The sequence below is a fragment of the Tenrec ecaudatus genome, chromosome 17 (assembly GCF_050624435.1).
Source record: "Tenrec ecaudatus isolate mTenEca1 chromosome 17, mTenEca1.hap1, whole genome shotgun sequence".
Lineage (NCBI taxonomy): Eukaryota > Metazoa > Chordata > Mammalia > Afrosoricida > Tenrecidae > Tenrec > Tenrec ecaudatus.
In genome coordinates, this window is record NC_134546.1 from 16,628,901 (window position 1) to 16,644,582 (window position 15,682).

The following is a 15,682-nucleotide window of genomic DNA, read 5'->3' on the forward strand; positions in this document are numbered from 1 at the left end:
TGTTTTAATTGAAACTTCTTTTGTTTGGGGTAGAGTTTGAAGGGATGGCCTTCCTTGAAACCGAGCAAGGGAAACCATTTGCGTCAGTATTTCGACACTTGCGGTTACAGTATATAATTAGTGATCTGGCCTCCGCAAGAATCATCGAACAGGATTCTCTAGTACCTTCAGGTAAGAGCACCAAGAAGTGTCGATTTTAAGTAACAGTCTTCTGATCATAACAGTAAAATATTCCATAGAGAAGAGTAATGAAGAAGCTAAAAAGTATGTCTAATTCCAGACAGATCCATATCTTCATCCCAAAGTGGAATTGTTTCGATCATTGCCTGTGCTGACATGATACACTGTGGTGGATGTTGTAGAATGAATTGTATTCTATTATTCAGAGGTCATAAATACTTTTCCTGTTAGAACCTCTTCACTTGGCTTATTTTCTGTTTGTTAGTTTTTTCTGTGTTATTCTAAAGTGTGAAAGTTTGTGTACATGCAAATACATACCTTTGCCGATTGTAACTTAAGGTTATGAAAAAATAGTGATTTAATTTTCTAAACTAAATCTCTGGTGTGTGTATGATGTTTAGTACTGTGCATAAAACACTGAAAATAGCACTTTTGTTTAGAGATTTATTTTTCCATTTACACTTGTAGTAACGGAATTAAAATGTGCGTGCAGGTTACAGCCCCAGTAGCATGGCAGCTCTCAGTTCCAGGATGTGTTCTTTCTTCCTTTCTTTTCCAAATCATTTTACTGGGGGCTCGTACAGCTCTTACCACAATCCATCCATCCATCCATTGTGTCGAGCACATTGGTACATTTGTTGCCACCATCATCCTCAGAACATTTGCTTTCTGCTTGAGCCCTTGAGGACGTGTTACAGGGATCCACCTGGTTATTCCCGAGGTTTCCTAGGAGACATCATGGCCACTTGCATAGACTCACCCCAATTGTGCCGCCTTTCAAGGCCCTTAGGAAAGAATGTCGTAAGAGGTTGGAAAGTGTTTTTGTTTTTAATCATTTTAACTTAGGTATGCATGTGATTTAAGTATCTTTATGTTATTTCACTCACTGTAAAACTTAGTCCATCTATTTTTATTTTCTGATTTGAAATGTCCGTAGAGGACTGTCATTGTAGAATACTCTGCCGGTGGATATAAATAGGTTTAACTTCATGTCCAACTGAAAGCTATAATTTTAAATAGCAACAACAAAATCTCACTACCATCGAGTCAATTCCAACGTATAGCCACCTGTAGGAGGGAGGGGAACTGCCCCTGTGGGTGTCCGAGGCCATGGGTCTTCACAGGTGCACAAAGCCTCATTTTCCTCCCACGGGCGGGCGGCTGGTGGATCCTGACTGCTGACCTTGTGGTTGGCAGGCCCACGCAGAACCACTGCTGTACCAGAGCTCCTCCCAGACGCAGTGCTTAAGAATATGTTGGTGTGACTCTCGTAGCCCACTTTGATACATGAAGCCTGAAAAGCCATGTTCTCTCTCGATTAATGAGTTTCAAAACTGTGGATATTACACAGTAATAAGTTAAAAATAGTTTAATGTATGGAGATCAGATTTGTAAAGGAAAATACAAACATTTAATGATATTTTTTAAGGTAAAATGCAGCCAAACAAAACTTTTGAAAACCAAAGTAAGTTTATATACATACACGCACTGGTAGAATTCAAATAATGTAACAACCAGCTCGCTGCCCCGTGACCATTTTTCAGAGTAACAGAGAAAGGTCACGTGTCGCATGCACTCGGTACTTGAGCAGAGCAGTAAGAGGTGCACGTGGATGTGAATTTGTGGTTCCCACACTCGGCGGCCGCCCACCACAGAGAGAGCCCTGATTACAAGTGCTATTTTAATAATAAGTTCACTGAACTCAACAGAAAATTAAGTATAGGTTCTGCCAAACCAGTGTGAATGGGCTGAATCCCAGCGCTGCATGTGTGCGTAAACTGCATCATGGTGTAAAGCATGCTACCAGTCTCTGCCTGTTGAAGATGCACTGCCTTGTGACCTAGACGTTTGGCAGGTAGTCTTTGTTATTAAAAAGAAAATAGTATTTGGGGCGCTCTGAAAAAAAACATTCAAAAGTTATTTTTTAAAGGGTTTTAAGAAAAGATACCCATAAATTAATGTAAGTCACCTGGATAACCTTTACTAAGTAGAAACTTATGAAGTAAAAATCCAGTTTCAGGGTTTCCACCCCTTTAGGTAGAAAAAGATTGATAAGTACCTTTGAGAAATCATTTAAGAATTTTAAAATAGAGAAGTTGCTGTTTCTGGTTGGGAAAATAAGAGCAAAATAAATTAGACCTACGGTAATTGGGGAAAGTCGCTTATCCTACTTTTATTTTTAATAAAGCTGTATTTTACCTCAAGTAACTAAAAGTGCAGTTTACACAAACTTACAGAGTGAAATGTATGCCTGTTCCTAATGGGAAACTGTCTTTACTGTATCATTTAGAAGAATTTAAATTAAAGCTATAGCGTAATAGCGGTTATCAATATCTAAGATGTATAAATGGTGTTTCCTGCAGATTTACAGGTAATTTTGTTCCCAAAACAGGTCAGTGTGACGATACTGACAGCCCCTTAATCCAGTCATGTGGTAAAACTTTCTGACAAACTGAGAACAGTGCTTCAGGTGTGGTTTCACAAATGAAAACTAGCTTCACCGATGGAAAAGGAACGATGAGATGCAAGAATATAATTGTAACTCATGGCTTAATATGTATAATCTAAAAAGCAGTGTAAGGCAAAGCAAGATTGCTTTTTAAAAACGTGTTAAAAAATATATAAGGATGTCGTATATATGACAAAAATTTGTCATTTCAACCACCTTCCCCATGGGGTGCCACCGTCACTACGTCACTACTCTCCATTCCCGCGGAAACACAGTGCCCTTTGACTCTGTACTCCCCCCCTCCCCGCCTTTAAGTCACCCCTAGTAAATTTCGGTCTTTGTGCATTAAGAAAAGATAACTTTCATCACTTAAAAAGATCATTAAGTCATGTTGTCATATTCATAAAATAGAAGGGACTTGCTTCACTTATGGCTATGTTAAGTTTGAGTTTTAAAATGATGACAGTTTTACCAAGTTTTTTAAGTGTTTAGATCCTGTATACTGGGCATTACTTTTTTTCATTGTTGTTTAATTGTAGAATGGCTGTCTTCTGTGTATAAGCAGCAGTGGCTTGCTATGCTCCGGGCAGAGCAAGACTGTGAGGTGGGGTAAGTGTTTTATATCCTATATTGTTTATTGTAATGCCTTTTGTTATGATTCCATGAAATGCATTTATTATATTTTTAAAAGCAGCAATATTGAATACTCAAAAGCAATTGAAGTAGAGAAATGATCATGTAATAAACTTTTTAAAATCACCTATTTGTCTAACATTACCAATCTTAAAAATGGGGTTGTCATATACTGTATTCATAAAATTGAGTTCACACACTATATTTTACCTAGTATTAGGACTTTCTTTCAACGTGTTTAAATATTATTTGTAACATAATTTTATAAAGGTAAAGTTAATTTCTTATTTGTAGTAATATTCTCAAGTCTAATTAGTGTCTAAAGTAGGTTTTGAAGCTTTTTGAGTCTGAACTGAGTTAAAATCATCTGACTACAGATGATTTCCCCAAGTATATGAACACCAGACCAGTGTGCGCAGCGATGCCGGGAGTGGGGAGGGAGGGTGGTGGGAAGGGGGAACCCATGACAAGGATCTCCATGTGACCTCCCCCCTGGGGGGACGGACAACAGAAAAGTGGGTGAAGGGAGACTTTGGACAGGGCAAGATAAGACAAAATAATAATTTATAAATTATCAAGGGTTCATGAGGGAGGGGGGAGCAGGGAGGGAGGGGAAAAATAAGGAGCTGATGGCTGGGACTTAGGTAGAGAGCAAATGTTTTGAGAATGATGAGGGCAATGAATGTACAAATGTGCTTTACACAATGGATGTATGTATGGATTGAGTTGTATGAGCCCCTAAAAAAAACGCTATTTAAAAAAAAGAAAACCAGACCAAACCCTATCCATGGGAAAGAGAAACAGAAACAATGAATGTATTTCATTCAAACTAAAACACATACACACACACACACACACACACACACACACTTAGCCATGGAGTCCATTCTGATTCATGGTGACTGTAAGACTTCAAAAGCTTCAAATGTCCTGGGGAGAACAGACAACCCCATCGCTCTCCAGCCTCTGGTGGATTTGAACCCATGACCTTGCAGTTAGCCAACCAATAACACCACGCGGGTTTTTTCCATTTCACCCAACATTTCTAAAATGTTTCTTCCATGTGTTGTTGCCGGGTGCCACATTGCTGATTCCAGCTGAGAGCCCCTCTGTCCAGTGTGTGACCGAGTAGAACTTTCTGCCCCCGTAGTGTTTCTTCCCTCTGCTCTTTGCTGGGCTGGCTGCCTCCTCTTTCCGTCACGTCGCCAGAACTCCTCTCCCAGTGAGTCATTCATCAATATAAAATTTGGGGAGCCCAAAGCAAACACGAAATGCATTGCCATCCAGCAGTCTGACCCCTGGTGGCCCTGCAGGACAGAGGAGAGCCCGCCCGCCCCCAGGGTTTGCAAGGCTGCATCTCTGCAGAAGCAGACCACCTGCTGGGTCTCCCTGTGGGAGGACTGGTGGGTGTAACCCCACTGAGCCCTTAGCCACACCACTGCCAGAGCGCCTCAGTCCCTCAGTCGGACCTGACCCCTCAGAACACTTAGGCGCTCAATTCATTTTAAGAGAAAGAGGATTATCTTTTCTTTCAGTTTATAAAATGTAGACACTTGGCAGTATGTAAACTTTGCAATTCACAGAGGCGCTTCCTTGTTTATCTGCTCCTTGGAACGGCTCTTGCTCCTTGAAAAGGCAGGGTGAAGAGACAGATCCAGGCATGAGTCTATGCAAAAAGCTATCCAGGAAACAGACTCAGTGCCATGGAGTCGGTTTTGATCCAGAACGACCCTGTAGCACGATGTAGAATTGCCCCGGGGGATTAGGAGGCTGTAGCATGGGAGTAGAAAGCCTCATCTCTCAACCATGGCGTGGCTGGTGGCTCCAAACTGCTAACGTTGGGGCCCACAGCTCAGTGTGCAACCCACCAAGGTTAGTTTCTTTGCCTCCAATCTTTTTAAATCCCTTTTTTAGTCACCAAAGGAAGTACTTCCAGATGCAGTGTCTGAGCTGGGAAGGTATGAAAGTGCTATGTACATTTAGAGTAATGAGGATTAAATCACTGTCATTCAGGGGTCTTGGTTTCTGCCTTATTTACATTTATACCCCATCCACTTCTGAAAAGGGTTCACAGCATCCAGATTCAGCATAATTACTGCAAGAATAATCAAATAATAAAGCAAAAATCAGAACCATTTCATGGAATTCAGATTTGAAGTATTTTGTAAATCATCCAAACTAACTACATTTTTATTCCATTCTTTAAATGCTGGTTGTTCAGTATTCAAGATTTTTCTCCCTATAAAGGCTAATATTTGCATTGAGTTTAATAAGAAAGTGAGCTAGAATTTAGTTTGGCTTCTCTCTTGCCCTCCAAAGTCTGTGGCTCGGTTGCCCCCGGCAAACTGCCGACCTCCGAGAACACTGCTCAGCGCTACCTACCAGGAGGACGTCTGTCCCGGGTCCTGGCTCATCATCCTACACTGCCCCGCCCCTTCAGGGAGAGAGAGAAACAGAGTGGGCGTTTTCTGCTTAAATATGTCCAGGATTTTTATGATAATGAAGGAATTGCTATTTTTTAGGTGTGATAGTTAAGCGATGCTTTTTTAAAAGTCCATGTCGATAAGAAACGCATGCTGCACTATTGATAGATTGGAAAAACACGACACCTGGAATCCAGCCTCAGTATGATGCGCGGGGAGAGAGGTGGGAGAAATAAGAATAAAACAAGGCTCTTAAACTCGATAGTGGCAACAATTGGCACGTGATATGCGTGCTATTTCTATGTTTGGGAATTTCCGTAAAGAACAGTGTAGCAAGAACAGGACGAATGGGCAGGCCCGGTACCTCTGGCTTCATCTCCTGTCCTGCTCGCCCCGGGCTCCGGGTGCACAGAATCTCAGAAACTCTTGTTTGCCTCAGCCCCTTTTTCCTGTTACTCCTCCTTCCCCGGTACCTTTCCCCCTCACAGTCCTCACCCCTGAGCCGGCGCCACACAGCCGACTCGTGCGCAAATGGCTCCTCCTCGGGGAGGACCCTCCAGGGCTAGCAGTGGACATGCCGCTTTCCCCGCCCTGCCCACGCGGTCACGTTTGTGACTTAGGCCTCGTTCTCCCTGGACTGAACCAGAGATGTGCACGAATGCTTACTTATTGTACGTGTTTTCTGAGCACTTAATACATGCAGCAGTGAATGAATACTGAATGAATGTATCCTGTTGCGTCCAAATGATGTCCTTGTACTATTAACAGCTTATATATAGTTGATGAACGTTTTTAAGGTAGGGACCAAGTAAAGATTAACCGATAGAAATCTACAGCTGTTTGTTAAATATTGATATCATTGCGTGACACGGCATGAAAAGTAGTTTGCACATAAAATAGTAGTATCGAATGGTATAGGTCATACCTTATATAAATTATAGATTACGATCTGTCTTACTTGGCAATTGGGCTTTTATGTGTTTTATTTTACAAGTGAGCAAGCTCTCTGGTGGATTTTCCCACCTTTCATCCCTAGGCAGAGCCCAATGAAAACTATTCTGGAAATCAGAGCAATTGGTGAAACTTTGAAGATTTCCATTTTTTTAATTTAGCCAAGACAATGAACATATATTTTTATCAACACCAAAAATATTGTTTTACATTATTTTTAAATGTAGTAACCAGTTTTTCTGTTCTTTTAAACTCTCAATTCTTTTTCAATTGCTAATTGGCCGGTTTTCCGTGACGTCTCCTGTCTTATGAATGCGTTCAGGCCTCAGGAAGTCAATAAAGAAGAGCTGGAGGGATACAGCATGAGGTGTGGGAGAAAGCTCGCCAAAGATGGAGAAGTAAGTGAGGGTCGTGGCTTCCAGTGTTCTCGGATGGCTTGCTGCGTGGGGTGTGCCTGGTGAGCTGTCATGAGCTGTCATGGCACCGTCACACCTCTACGTCATGCTCTGTGCAAGGAGGTAGGGCCACCACTCTCCCTGCTCAGCGGTGATAGATGATTTAACCATAACTGAACTTAAATTTGGGGTCTAAATAAGAAATGTGAGTAAAGAATCCCTCAGAGATCCAGAAATTACTGTAAAGAAGTTGGATTTTTTCTAAAGTGACTCTGTTTTGTTGTTATCCTAAATCAAGGGCCTTCACACCTTTTGTTTTCTAGCCACTTTCAGAATGATATGTGTTATAAATTATCAAGGGTTCAGGAAGGAGGTGGGAGGGAGGAGGGGGGAGTGGGGAGGGAGGGGAAAAATGAGCTGATCCCAAGGGCTCAAGTGGAAAGCCAATGTTTTGAGAATGACGAGGGCAACAAATGTACAAATGTGCTTGACACGATGGATGTATGGATTGTGATGAGTTGTACGAGCCCCCAATAAAATGATTTTTTTTAAAAAGAATGATATTTGTCATTACTACCCAATATAAATGGCATGTAAGTGAAACAAAGGTGCTATAAAACAATATTAGCCCCACTGAGTCCAAAGATCACATTTTGTGTTTAGTTTTACTACCCACTAATAATGGGATATGACCTACATTTTAAAATATGATACACTAGCTAATTGTATTTTTCATCTTAAAAGCGCTTAAGCCTAATTAATTTAGATATTAGGTTATCTCTCCCCTTCAGTAGATTTTCCTCATTTTAACTTTATTTTTGGTCTTAAAGAATCAGATTTGCATTAACGACCATAATCAGTGTTCTTAATATGAGCGTGGAGACATCCTCGTCCCCCGTTTTCCCTGCAGTTTCTCTGCCTTGCGCCGGCCTTGTCTGGTGAATAGCAGTTCCTTCGAAGCACCTGCCAGAAGTCCACTCACTGGCCATTCTTTTTTAAAACGTTTTTTTTAATTATTTTAAGATGTTAGGCCAGAATTTCTAATTTTTATAATAGATCATTTTATTGAGGGTTCTTACAACAATCCATACATCTGTGTGTCAAGCACATTTGTACATATGTTGCCATCATCATTTTCAAAACATTTTCTTTCTACTTGAGTCCTTGGTATCCGTTCCTCTTTTATTCCGTCCCTCCCCCCACTAGCCCTTCTTACTGTGGCCATCTTTCCCCGGGCTGGCTGTCCTTCTCCATCCGTCATGGTTGTTCTCAGTGTAGGAGGGTGGAGTAACTCAGCACCTGGACCTCCCTGCGGCAGGCACTCAGTCCCCTGAGCCTTTCCTCAATTTTGGTGGTGCTCATGACTGCACCTCCTTCAGCATCTACATTTCCAGCCTCCCGTGCTCAAACGATACCTCCTGTTACTTCCCAGCTCTCTCCCTCCAAGACCTGGACTCCAACCCCCCCCCCAACCAGTGGGGTATGCAGAACCCTGTTCTTCGTACCCTTCATCCTGTCCTTCACCCTGTTTTCCTCACTCACGTTGCTTAGGTACCGTTTCCTGCCTTAGATTGACCCCTTGCTCATACCCTTCACTCTCTGCTCGTGCACACTGGCACACTCACCTGGCTGAGCCTCAGCTCGCGTTGCCTGCCCCGAACAGGCGAAGGAAAGCGCTCGGCCCATGGGCGCTCGCAGTGCTGCACAGAACGCCTGGAGCAGGCTTTCAGTGCTGCCAGTGGCCTCCTCCATTTCCCTCGTGAGTTTATCCTCCACACTCAGAGCCGACTCTTCAGTCTGTCTCCTCAAAGGGCAATATTACTACACTTACTAGCTCACCTGGGAGCCCCGGGGTACTGTGGTGACAGCTCTCAGTTGCTAACCAGCAGGTCGGTGGTTGGAACCAACTGGCAGCTGTGCATAAGAAAGATGGGCAGCCAGTGTGTGAAGGTTGTCCAGCTTGGAAACGCAATGGGGCCGCCCCGCCCTGCTCTGCCCTGCCCTAGAGGGTGGCTGAGTTGGAATTGCTTCCAAAGCAGTGGGTTTTATTCTTACTTGGTGGCCTCACCTCTTGCTCCTTCGGACAATAAAAACAGTGGGAAGGTAACTCGCATCTCCCCCAGCCAAGAGTCCTCCGCTCGGCCTGTGTCTGACCCCAAGCTCTGCTCTTCCTCCTGGTAGCATGCTGCTGTCTCAAACCGTCGAACCGGCTCCCTCTCGCCTTTGCAGAAACGCTGCTCTGGCGGCATCAGTTCCTTCTGGGGCGTTCTCATTCAGTGTACACGGGCTTTAGCCCCCCCCCCCCGGCCCCCATCAAGGAGATGCCAAAGGCAGAGCTGCAGATGTATGGCCCGTATTCCTTAAGCGACTTTAGGATCCCCTCTTGGTGACCTGTTTCATTATGTCCCACATTGCAAATCTGTCGTGAACAGGTGTGGCTCTTTAGGGCCTCTCTGAGCGTAGGGATGGCGCGGGCAGTGGGAGCCTCGCGGGAGGTGATCCGGGGGAGAAGTTGAGGAATTGGGGTCATCTCCAGTTCTGTGTGATAAGCCACCCAGGCAAGGTCTGAGAAAAGGTAGGCCCTGAGAAATGGCGTGGCCGGAGGCAGAGCCGTGCTTCCTGAGGGGGCGATACCTTCCCCCGATTCAAGAGGGGCTGCGAGAGCCCGGCTTCGAGGCTGCCCGATGACAGCCGCTCGTTGCCAGGCGGCGGTGTCCCGAGAAGGGAGCAGTAGCCCGTAAGTTTGGAAACCTGTAAGGGAAAATGACGTGTTCGATGGATTTCTGTATGTTCGACTGGCTCGCATAAACTAAAAGTAATTGTTGGTTTGTTCTGTTTTTCCCCTTTATCTCAGTACTGCTGGCGGTGGACAGGCTTTAACTTCGGCTTTGACCTCCTTGTAACCTACACCAATCGCTACATCATTTTCAAGCGCAATACACTGAACCAGCCATGCAGCGGATCTGTCAGTTTACAGCCTCGAAGGAGCATAGCGTTCAGGTGGGAGGGAAGGGGAGGGGAGGGGGGTGCCCCAGCCCCAGCCTGCCCACTCCAGAGGGCACACGCCCACTGAGTGCAGCCCGGCCCTTGTGATAGGGTGTATGTGAACCGTGCTGGGGAAGAGTGAGGTGGGATGTGTGAACTGTCATAGGTCGGCGTGCCCAGTGTGTCGGGCCGAAGAAGATAGCGGATTAGACAGCCGGGATGCTCGTCTTGAACCTGTCACCGGTGCCGTTTCTATTCCAGCAAGTCAAGGGTCCATTCTGGAAAGAGGGCGTTTCCCCGTGGCCCTTCGCGTGCTGGGCAGGACTCGCTCTGTCCAACATGGCTTCTAGTTCATCTGCCAGTCTTTCTAGAGAGGAGGCGACAAGCTGATAAATTAGAGGATAGTTTAATAAACAGACGATGTAAATGGGTTAGTGTCCTGTGGATTCTCATCCCACTAGCCCCACGGATGTCAGAGGGTTGTCAGCAGCTCCTGGTTCCGTGGGAAGTGGACAATCGGGCCTTCCTTCCGTGGCACCTCCGTGGGTTCAAACCTTGACCCTGCATGTCACGCCTGAAGGCCCGGCCTGCCGCAGCACGGCGGGAGCTCGGCACACTGTTTGTCAGTTACTTCTGATCCCAGCCACGTGGGACAGCCAGGCTTATCAATCTGAAAAGAATCAGTTTGTCGTTTGCAAGGACTTTGTAAAGTTGTGTAGAGAACCTGAAAGATCGAAGAGCAACTAGTGAAGCGAGGGAAGGCTATTGGGGCCTTAAAAAGCGTGTGTGTGTGGTTTTCCTTTAAATTTTGTTTTGTGTCTTAATTGTAGGTTACGTCTGGCCTCTTTTGATAGTAGTGGAAAATTGATATGTAGCAGAACGACTGGGTATCAGATCCTCACACTGGAAAAGGACCAGGTACGTGTGTGATTACCTTTCTGCTAAGGCGGCCGGCATCGTCTTTGTCTTTTGAAAAGTCTTCAGCAAAGTGAATGTTAATGATGTGTTGATTTAGAGGCTGGTTTTTAAACACATTAGTTTGAAGGTAGTGAGTAAAATACTATGTTCGTGTCTGTGTAACTTCCTCCAGCCCACTAACAACTGAGAAGAACAAAGAGAGAAAATACAGTGTGATTTAAGGGCAGAAAAACGCTGATCATAGGAAAGAATTGTTCCTCTTGAATATCATCTTCAAATAATTATCCTCTGGAGAACCGATCCCAATGATCAACGTATAACACATGCACACCCTGAGGGCGGGGGTGAGGGGACGAGACATACAACAGAAAAGTGGGTGAAGGGAGACGGTGATCAGTGTGAGACATGAAAAAAATAATTTCTAAATTATCAAGGATTCACGAGGGAGGGAGGAAAGGGGAAAATGAGCTGATACTAAGAGCTCTAGTAGAAAAAAACGATGATGACGGCAACATATGTACAAATGTGCGTGACACATGGGTGGATGGATGGATTGTTGTAAGAGCCCCAATAAAATGATTTTTTTAAGTTATCACCTGAATTGCTTGAAACACCGTGCACCTACGTGTATTTCCATCTCCAGCAACCCCCAGAGGGAGGCACAGACGTCTCCAGCATTCCTGAGCATTGCTCTTGAGCAGCTAGGCTTTCCAGCGTGACAGGCATCAGGAGGGTTCTCAGCAAGGTGCATGCACACAGCCAGTGGCTGCCGCAGTGGCCCGCACGAACAGCAGTGGGGAGGGTGGCGCCGAGCGGCCCTGTCTCATTCTCTGCTCCATAGACGGCTCCAAGTCAGAGTGAACTCGCTAGCGCCTAACGACAGCACAACTGGGATCCCGTGTCGGTGTGGCCTTGGTGCCCCTCTCCTTTATCCGGAGCTGTCCTGCTGCGTTCCCAACCCCAGCTGTGTCCAGTGGGGCCTGTCTCGGTCACTCAGACAGCCCCGTCCTTGTTTTAGTCCCTGGTCACTGCAGGCACCCACGACTCCGTAAAAAATACAGGCTCTAGATTTAAACAACGATTAACAACGTATTCTCCCAAACACAGGATGCATGTAGGAGTCCAAGCTCTGCAGGGCATGTCTCCAAATAGGGGAGGGGAGGGATTCTCACTCCACTGCTGCTACTCTTACTCCGGAGGTCTTCTCAGCTGACCAGACGCTAAGAAAGGGTCTGTGGTCACGGGAGCAGAGGTCCTGGCATGAGTGATGGTGACATCTGTGGCTCTCAGATGTCGGTTCCTGTCTGTGTGTATTGATGTAACCAAACCTGAAAGCCCTTTCCCACAAAAATGTATTTTACATCCCCCGAAGTAAGCACCATATGTCATAGGGACAGAGTGGGAAATCCTGGGCCAAGTTGGAAGCGGGTGAGCAGCAGTGATTGATAATGAGCCCATCCCAAAGGCTTGCTCGACGCAAGGCCATCAGAAACTGCAGCCCGGTGAGCAGCGTGTCTATTGCGGAAGACTCCTAGCTCTGCAGTAAGTAGACAGGCAGTTGTAGAAGCGGCCAAAACAGAAAAAGCAAACAAGGGGACCAGGAGCTGGCTGGCCACGGTAGGCCATCTGCACGCCTTGCTCTGCTAAGGTCATCCTGAGGGGTGTGCTTTCGCTGTCCCGTGCCCCAGCGTGGAGGCTGCAGGTCACAAGGTCGGTACCGTGCCCAAGTTGTGAGATTCGAGACTCCGGAACGTGAGTGCTTCGTCACAGTTTTGGGCCTTCAGTTCACTTACCTCCACAGTTGATTCTTTCTACATTTTTTAAATATATGTTCCTATCGAGTTGTCTTGTCACTAAAGGTACACTTTCTTTTCTAGGAACAAGTGGTCATGAACTTGGACAGCAGGCTTCTGGTCTTCCCGTTGTATATCTGCTGCAACTTCCTGTATATATCACCAGAAAAGAGAGCTGCGGATGATGCTCACCCAGGAAACCCCGAAGGCTGAAGGTGTCCACGGTCGGAGCCCTGGGGCACTGGGCAGACGTTGTCGGCTCCCCTGATCATCACACTTAAGGTGACTAACAATGACAAAGGCCTTACGAACTCTCAGAGACAATACAGAAGACTATCCTTATCCTCGCAACATTTCTATGCATATATGAAGACACATGTTACAAGCCAAGAAAGTATCTGTCAAGTCATTTGTTTCTCAAAGATGTCAGTTCATGCTTTTTGACTTAGCACCAACAGAAAATTGCCGTAGGTAATTTCCCTGCAACCAAATACAAATTTAAACTTTCACTTGAACGTCAACCCTGCCGAGTGTTAGCGAGTCTGTTAGACATCTGAAAATGATCTATTTGGCTAAAAGAAAGTTAAAGGAATCACTTGAGTAGCCAGTTATCAGTGCTCTTTCCATTTGTACACTGATGTTCTGTACAACATTATTGATCGTGAATTATTTATGCAGCAGATACTTCACTTTAAATATTTCCATATTCTCTGACCTCTGGAATTATTTATGTTCAGGTTTTATTTGGGATCCTATTTCCTACTTGAGCTCAGGACTTTATAACCTCTGAATCGAGTGCCCTGGAGTTGCACATGCTAATGGAAATTTCATAGTAAATGTAAATAAGGTTGGACAGTCTATTGTAGAAGCTTGATAATAAAAGCATTCATGTAAAAATAGAACTTATTTTTTTCAAAATTGAGGTGTACATTGTCATGATTTACACATGTTGGCTCTTGAACACAGTCCTGCTCGTTTTCCTTTCAGTCAGGATGAGTACTTTTTGTCATTAATGTATACCTTTAACATGTTGAAAAAGACATGGGAATCGATTTTATGTAACTGTACAAATACGGATGTGGGAGATAAATAAACTCATGTAAAAGGGATCAAAGAAATTTCCGAGGAATAGATAATCAGATTTTTTTCTTTCTAGTTAGACTCCCCTCTCCGCCCTATTTAGATTGAACTTTTTGTTCCCCAGTAAATATATCCAAAGGCTGATAAATTACTTTTGTCCTTTCCAAGTTTACTCTCTTTAAGTTACAGGGACCTTTTAAGTGCTTCTTCCACCTCTACCCCACAGATGCAATTTAAATATTTCTAGTACTAATTTTGTTGAACCTTCAAGAAGCTTTCGTATTTATATATTTGACTATAATTGTCTCTTTCAGGAGCTGCTGTCATCGACTCGGTGGCAGTGATTTGTTTTTTTAATCGGTAAAGAAAAGGCCCTTACACAAGAAAATGTTCTAAATCTTGTGCTAAGTTATTAAAAAGGGATTCGATGGTACTCTCCCTTTTTTAATGAATTTGGGCTTCAAACGAGCAAGGAAAGCAAATTGCTACTGAAGATAATAAATGATGGCTGGTGGTGATCACAAGTTTGGAGGGTGGGGGGTGGGAATGAGCCTGCTACTTAGTAACTAACCTCTTTTCACACTGAAAGTCTCTCCATGTGGTTGTCATCCTTTGTGAAACTGCCAACTCCACTGCTGTGGAGTGGATTCTGCCTCCTAGTGACCTGGGAGGACAGGGTAGGGCTGGCCCCGTGGGCTTGGGGGACTGCAAACCTTCACTGGACCAGAAAGGCTCGTCCTTCTCATTTTTCTCTCCTTGCAGCGGCGGGGGTTAACCCTCCGATCTAGGTTGGGATTAGCAGTCCAATCGTAGCCACTATGGCACCAGCGCTCCTTAGACAAGAGGACTTCAAAAAAATCATGGAAAATAGAATTAAAAGGTAATAGAATTTTTCCATGAACTTTTTGAAGCTCCTTTTTATAAACACTTTCCAACATCCTATGCAGAAATGGGTTTGCCAAGAGTCACGGTGGCTATTTAAAGCGAATCAAAATTAGACACTCCCTTTCAGTCTGCACTTGAAGTATTAAACTGCACCTGTAAGATATCTTCACTCTTGCGGAGAGTCCCATTGGAGTTGGTCTAGAATAGTAGGCTGTTAATGCTGACACTGTATCAAAAAGCATAGTCCCTTACCTACGAAACCATGTATTTCCAAAAACGTTAGTTCAAATGGCAATCACAACCAAAGATGACGTGCAGTTCGACCACCTCAAGCAACATGGACCAATCACTTGGACTGCTTAAACCCAAGCCTCCGAGCACTAGACCTTTGGGGTGAACAAGAATGCACACCTTCGACCAAAGAGGCAGCAAGCTGCCCAGAAGAACGCCCCGAAGGCTGGAGGCCCGCCAGGAAGGGCGCGTGGAGGACGCGGGAAGAGCGGGATTACATGGTGAGCATTACAATCGTCACAACCGGCCGGACTGCTGAATGCAAAGTCTGTATTTCTGTAAACTTCCATCCAAATCACAAACGTTTTTTAAAAACCCAACAAACAAAACAGGTATTGAAAGGGGGTGTCTAGTACAGGTTGCCAGACAGAGACTATGTTATTTTTCCAAAGGACAATGCACACGAACCACCTGTCTGTCAACTAGTGACTAATGCATCAGCTGAGAAAATTGCATGGACAGCAGCTTGCATCCTTACTTTACGTTAGAGTAGGAGACTCGTGACTATATGAAGAGAACCAGCAAAGGTAAGAGTTAAAGGCTAGAATAGTACACTTCCCTCATGGAGAAGGGCAGATGGTTCGTGCTGGTTTTGGCATAAGTGCTGAAGAGTAAGTAGGGGCCATAGTGCTAGGAGTGTGACCAGTCACTACCGGGCCAGTAATCCTTGTCTCCAGGACTGACTTCCTAACGGATCCT

General features: G+C 44.8%; 1 protein-coding gene across 1 annotated transcript in view; it reads left to right on the forward strand.

Moving 5' to 3' along the window:
- The window catches only part of GMCL1 (germ cell-less 1, spermatogenesis associated), a 39,934-nt gene extending 26,289 nt beyond the window's left edge, over positions 1-13,645 (forward strand). Inside the window, exons 9-14 of the mRNA XM_075535625.1 lie at positions 34-171; positions 3,169-3,238; positions 6,959-7,034; positions 9,886-10,031; positions 10,847-10,934; positions 12,812-13,645. Coding sequence (XP_075391740.1) covers positions 34-171; positions 3,169-3,238; positions 6,959-7,034; positions 9,886-10,031; positions 10,847-10,934; positions 12,812-12,940 — 647 coding nt within the window. The 3' untranslated portion in view covers positions 12,941-13,645. The remainder of the gene's footprint in view (positions 1-33; positions 172-3,168; positions 3,239-6,958; positions 7,035-9,885; positions 10,032-10,846; positions 10,935-12,811) is intronic.
- The last annotated feature ends 2,037 nt before the right edge of the window (positions 13,646-15,682 follow it).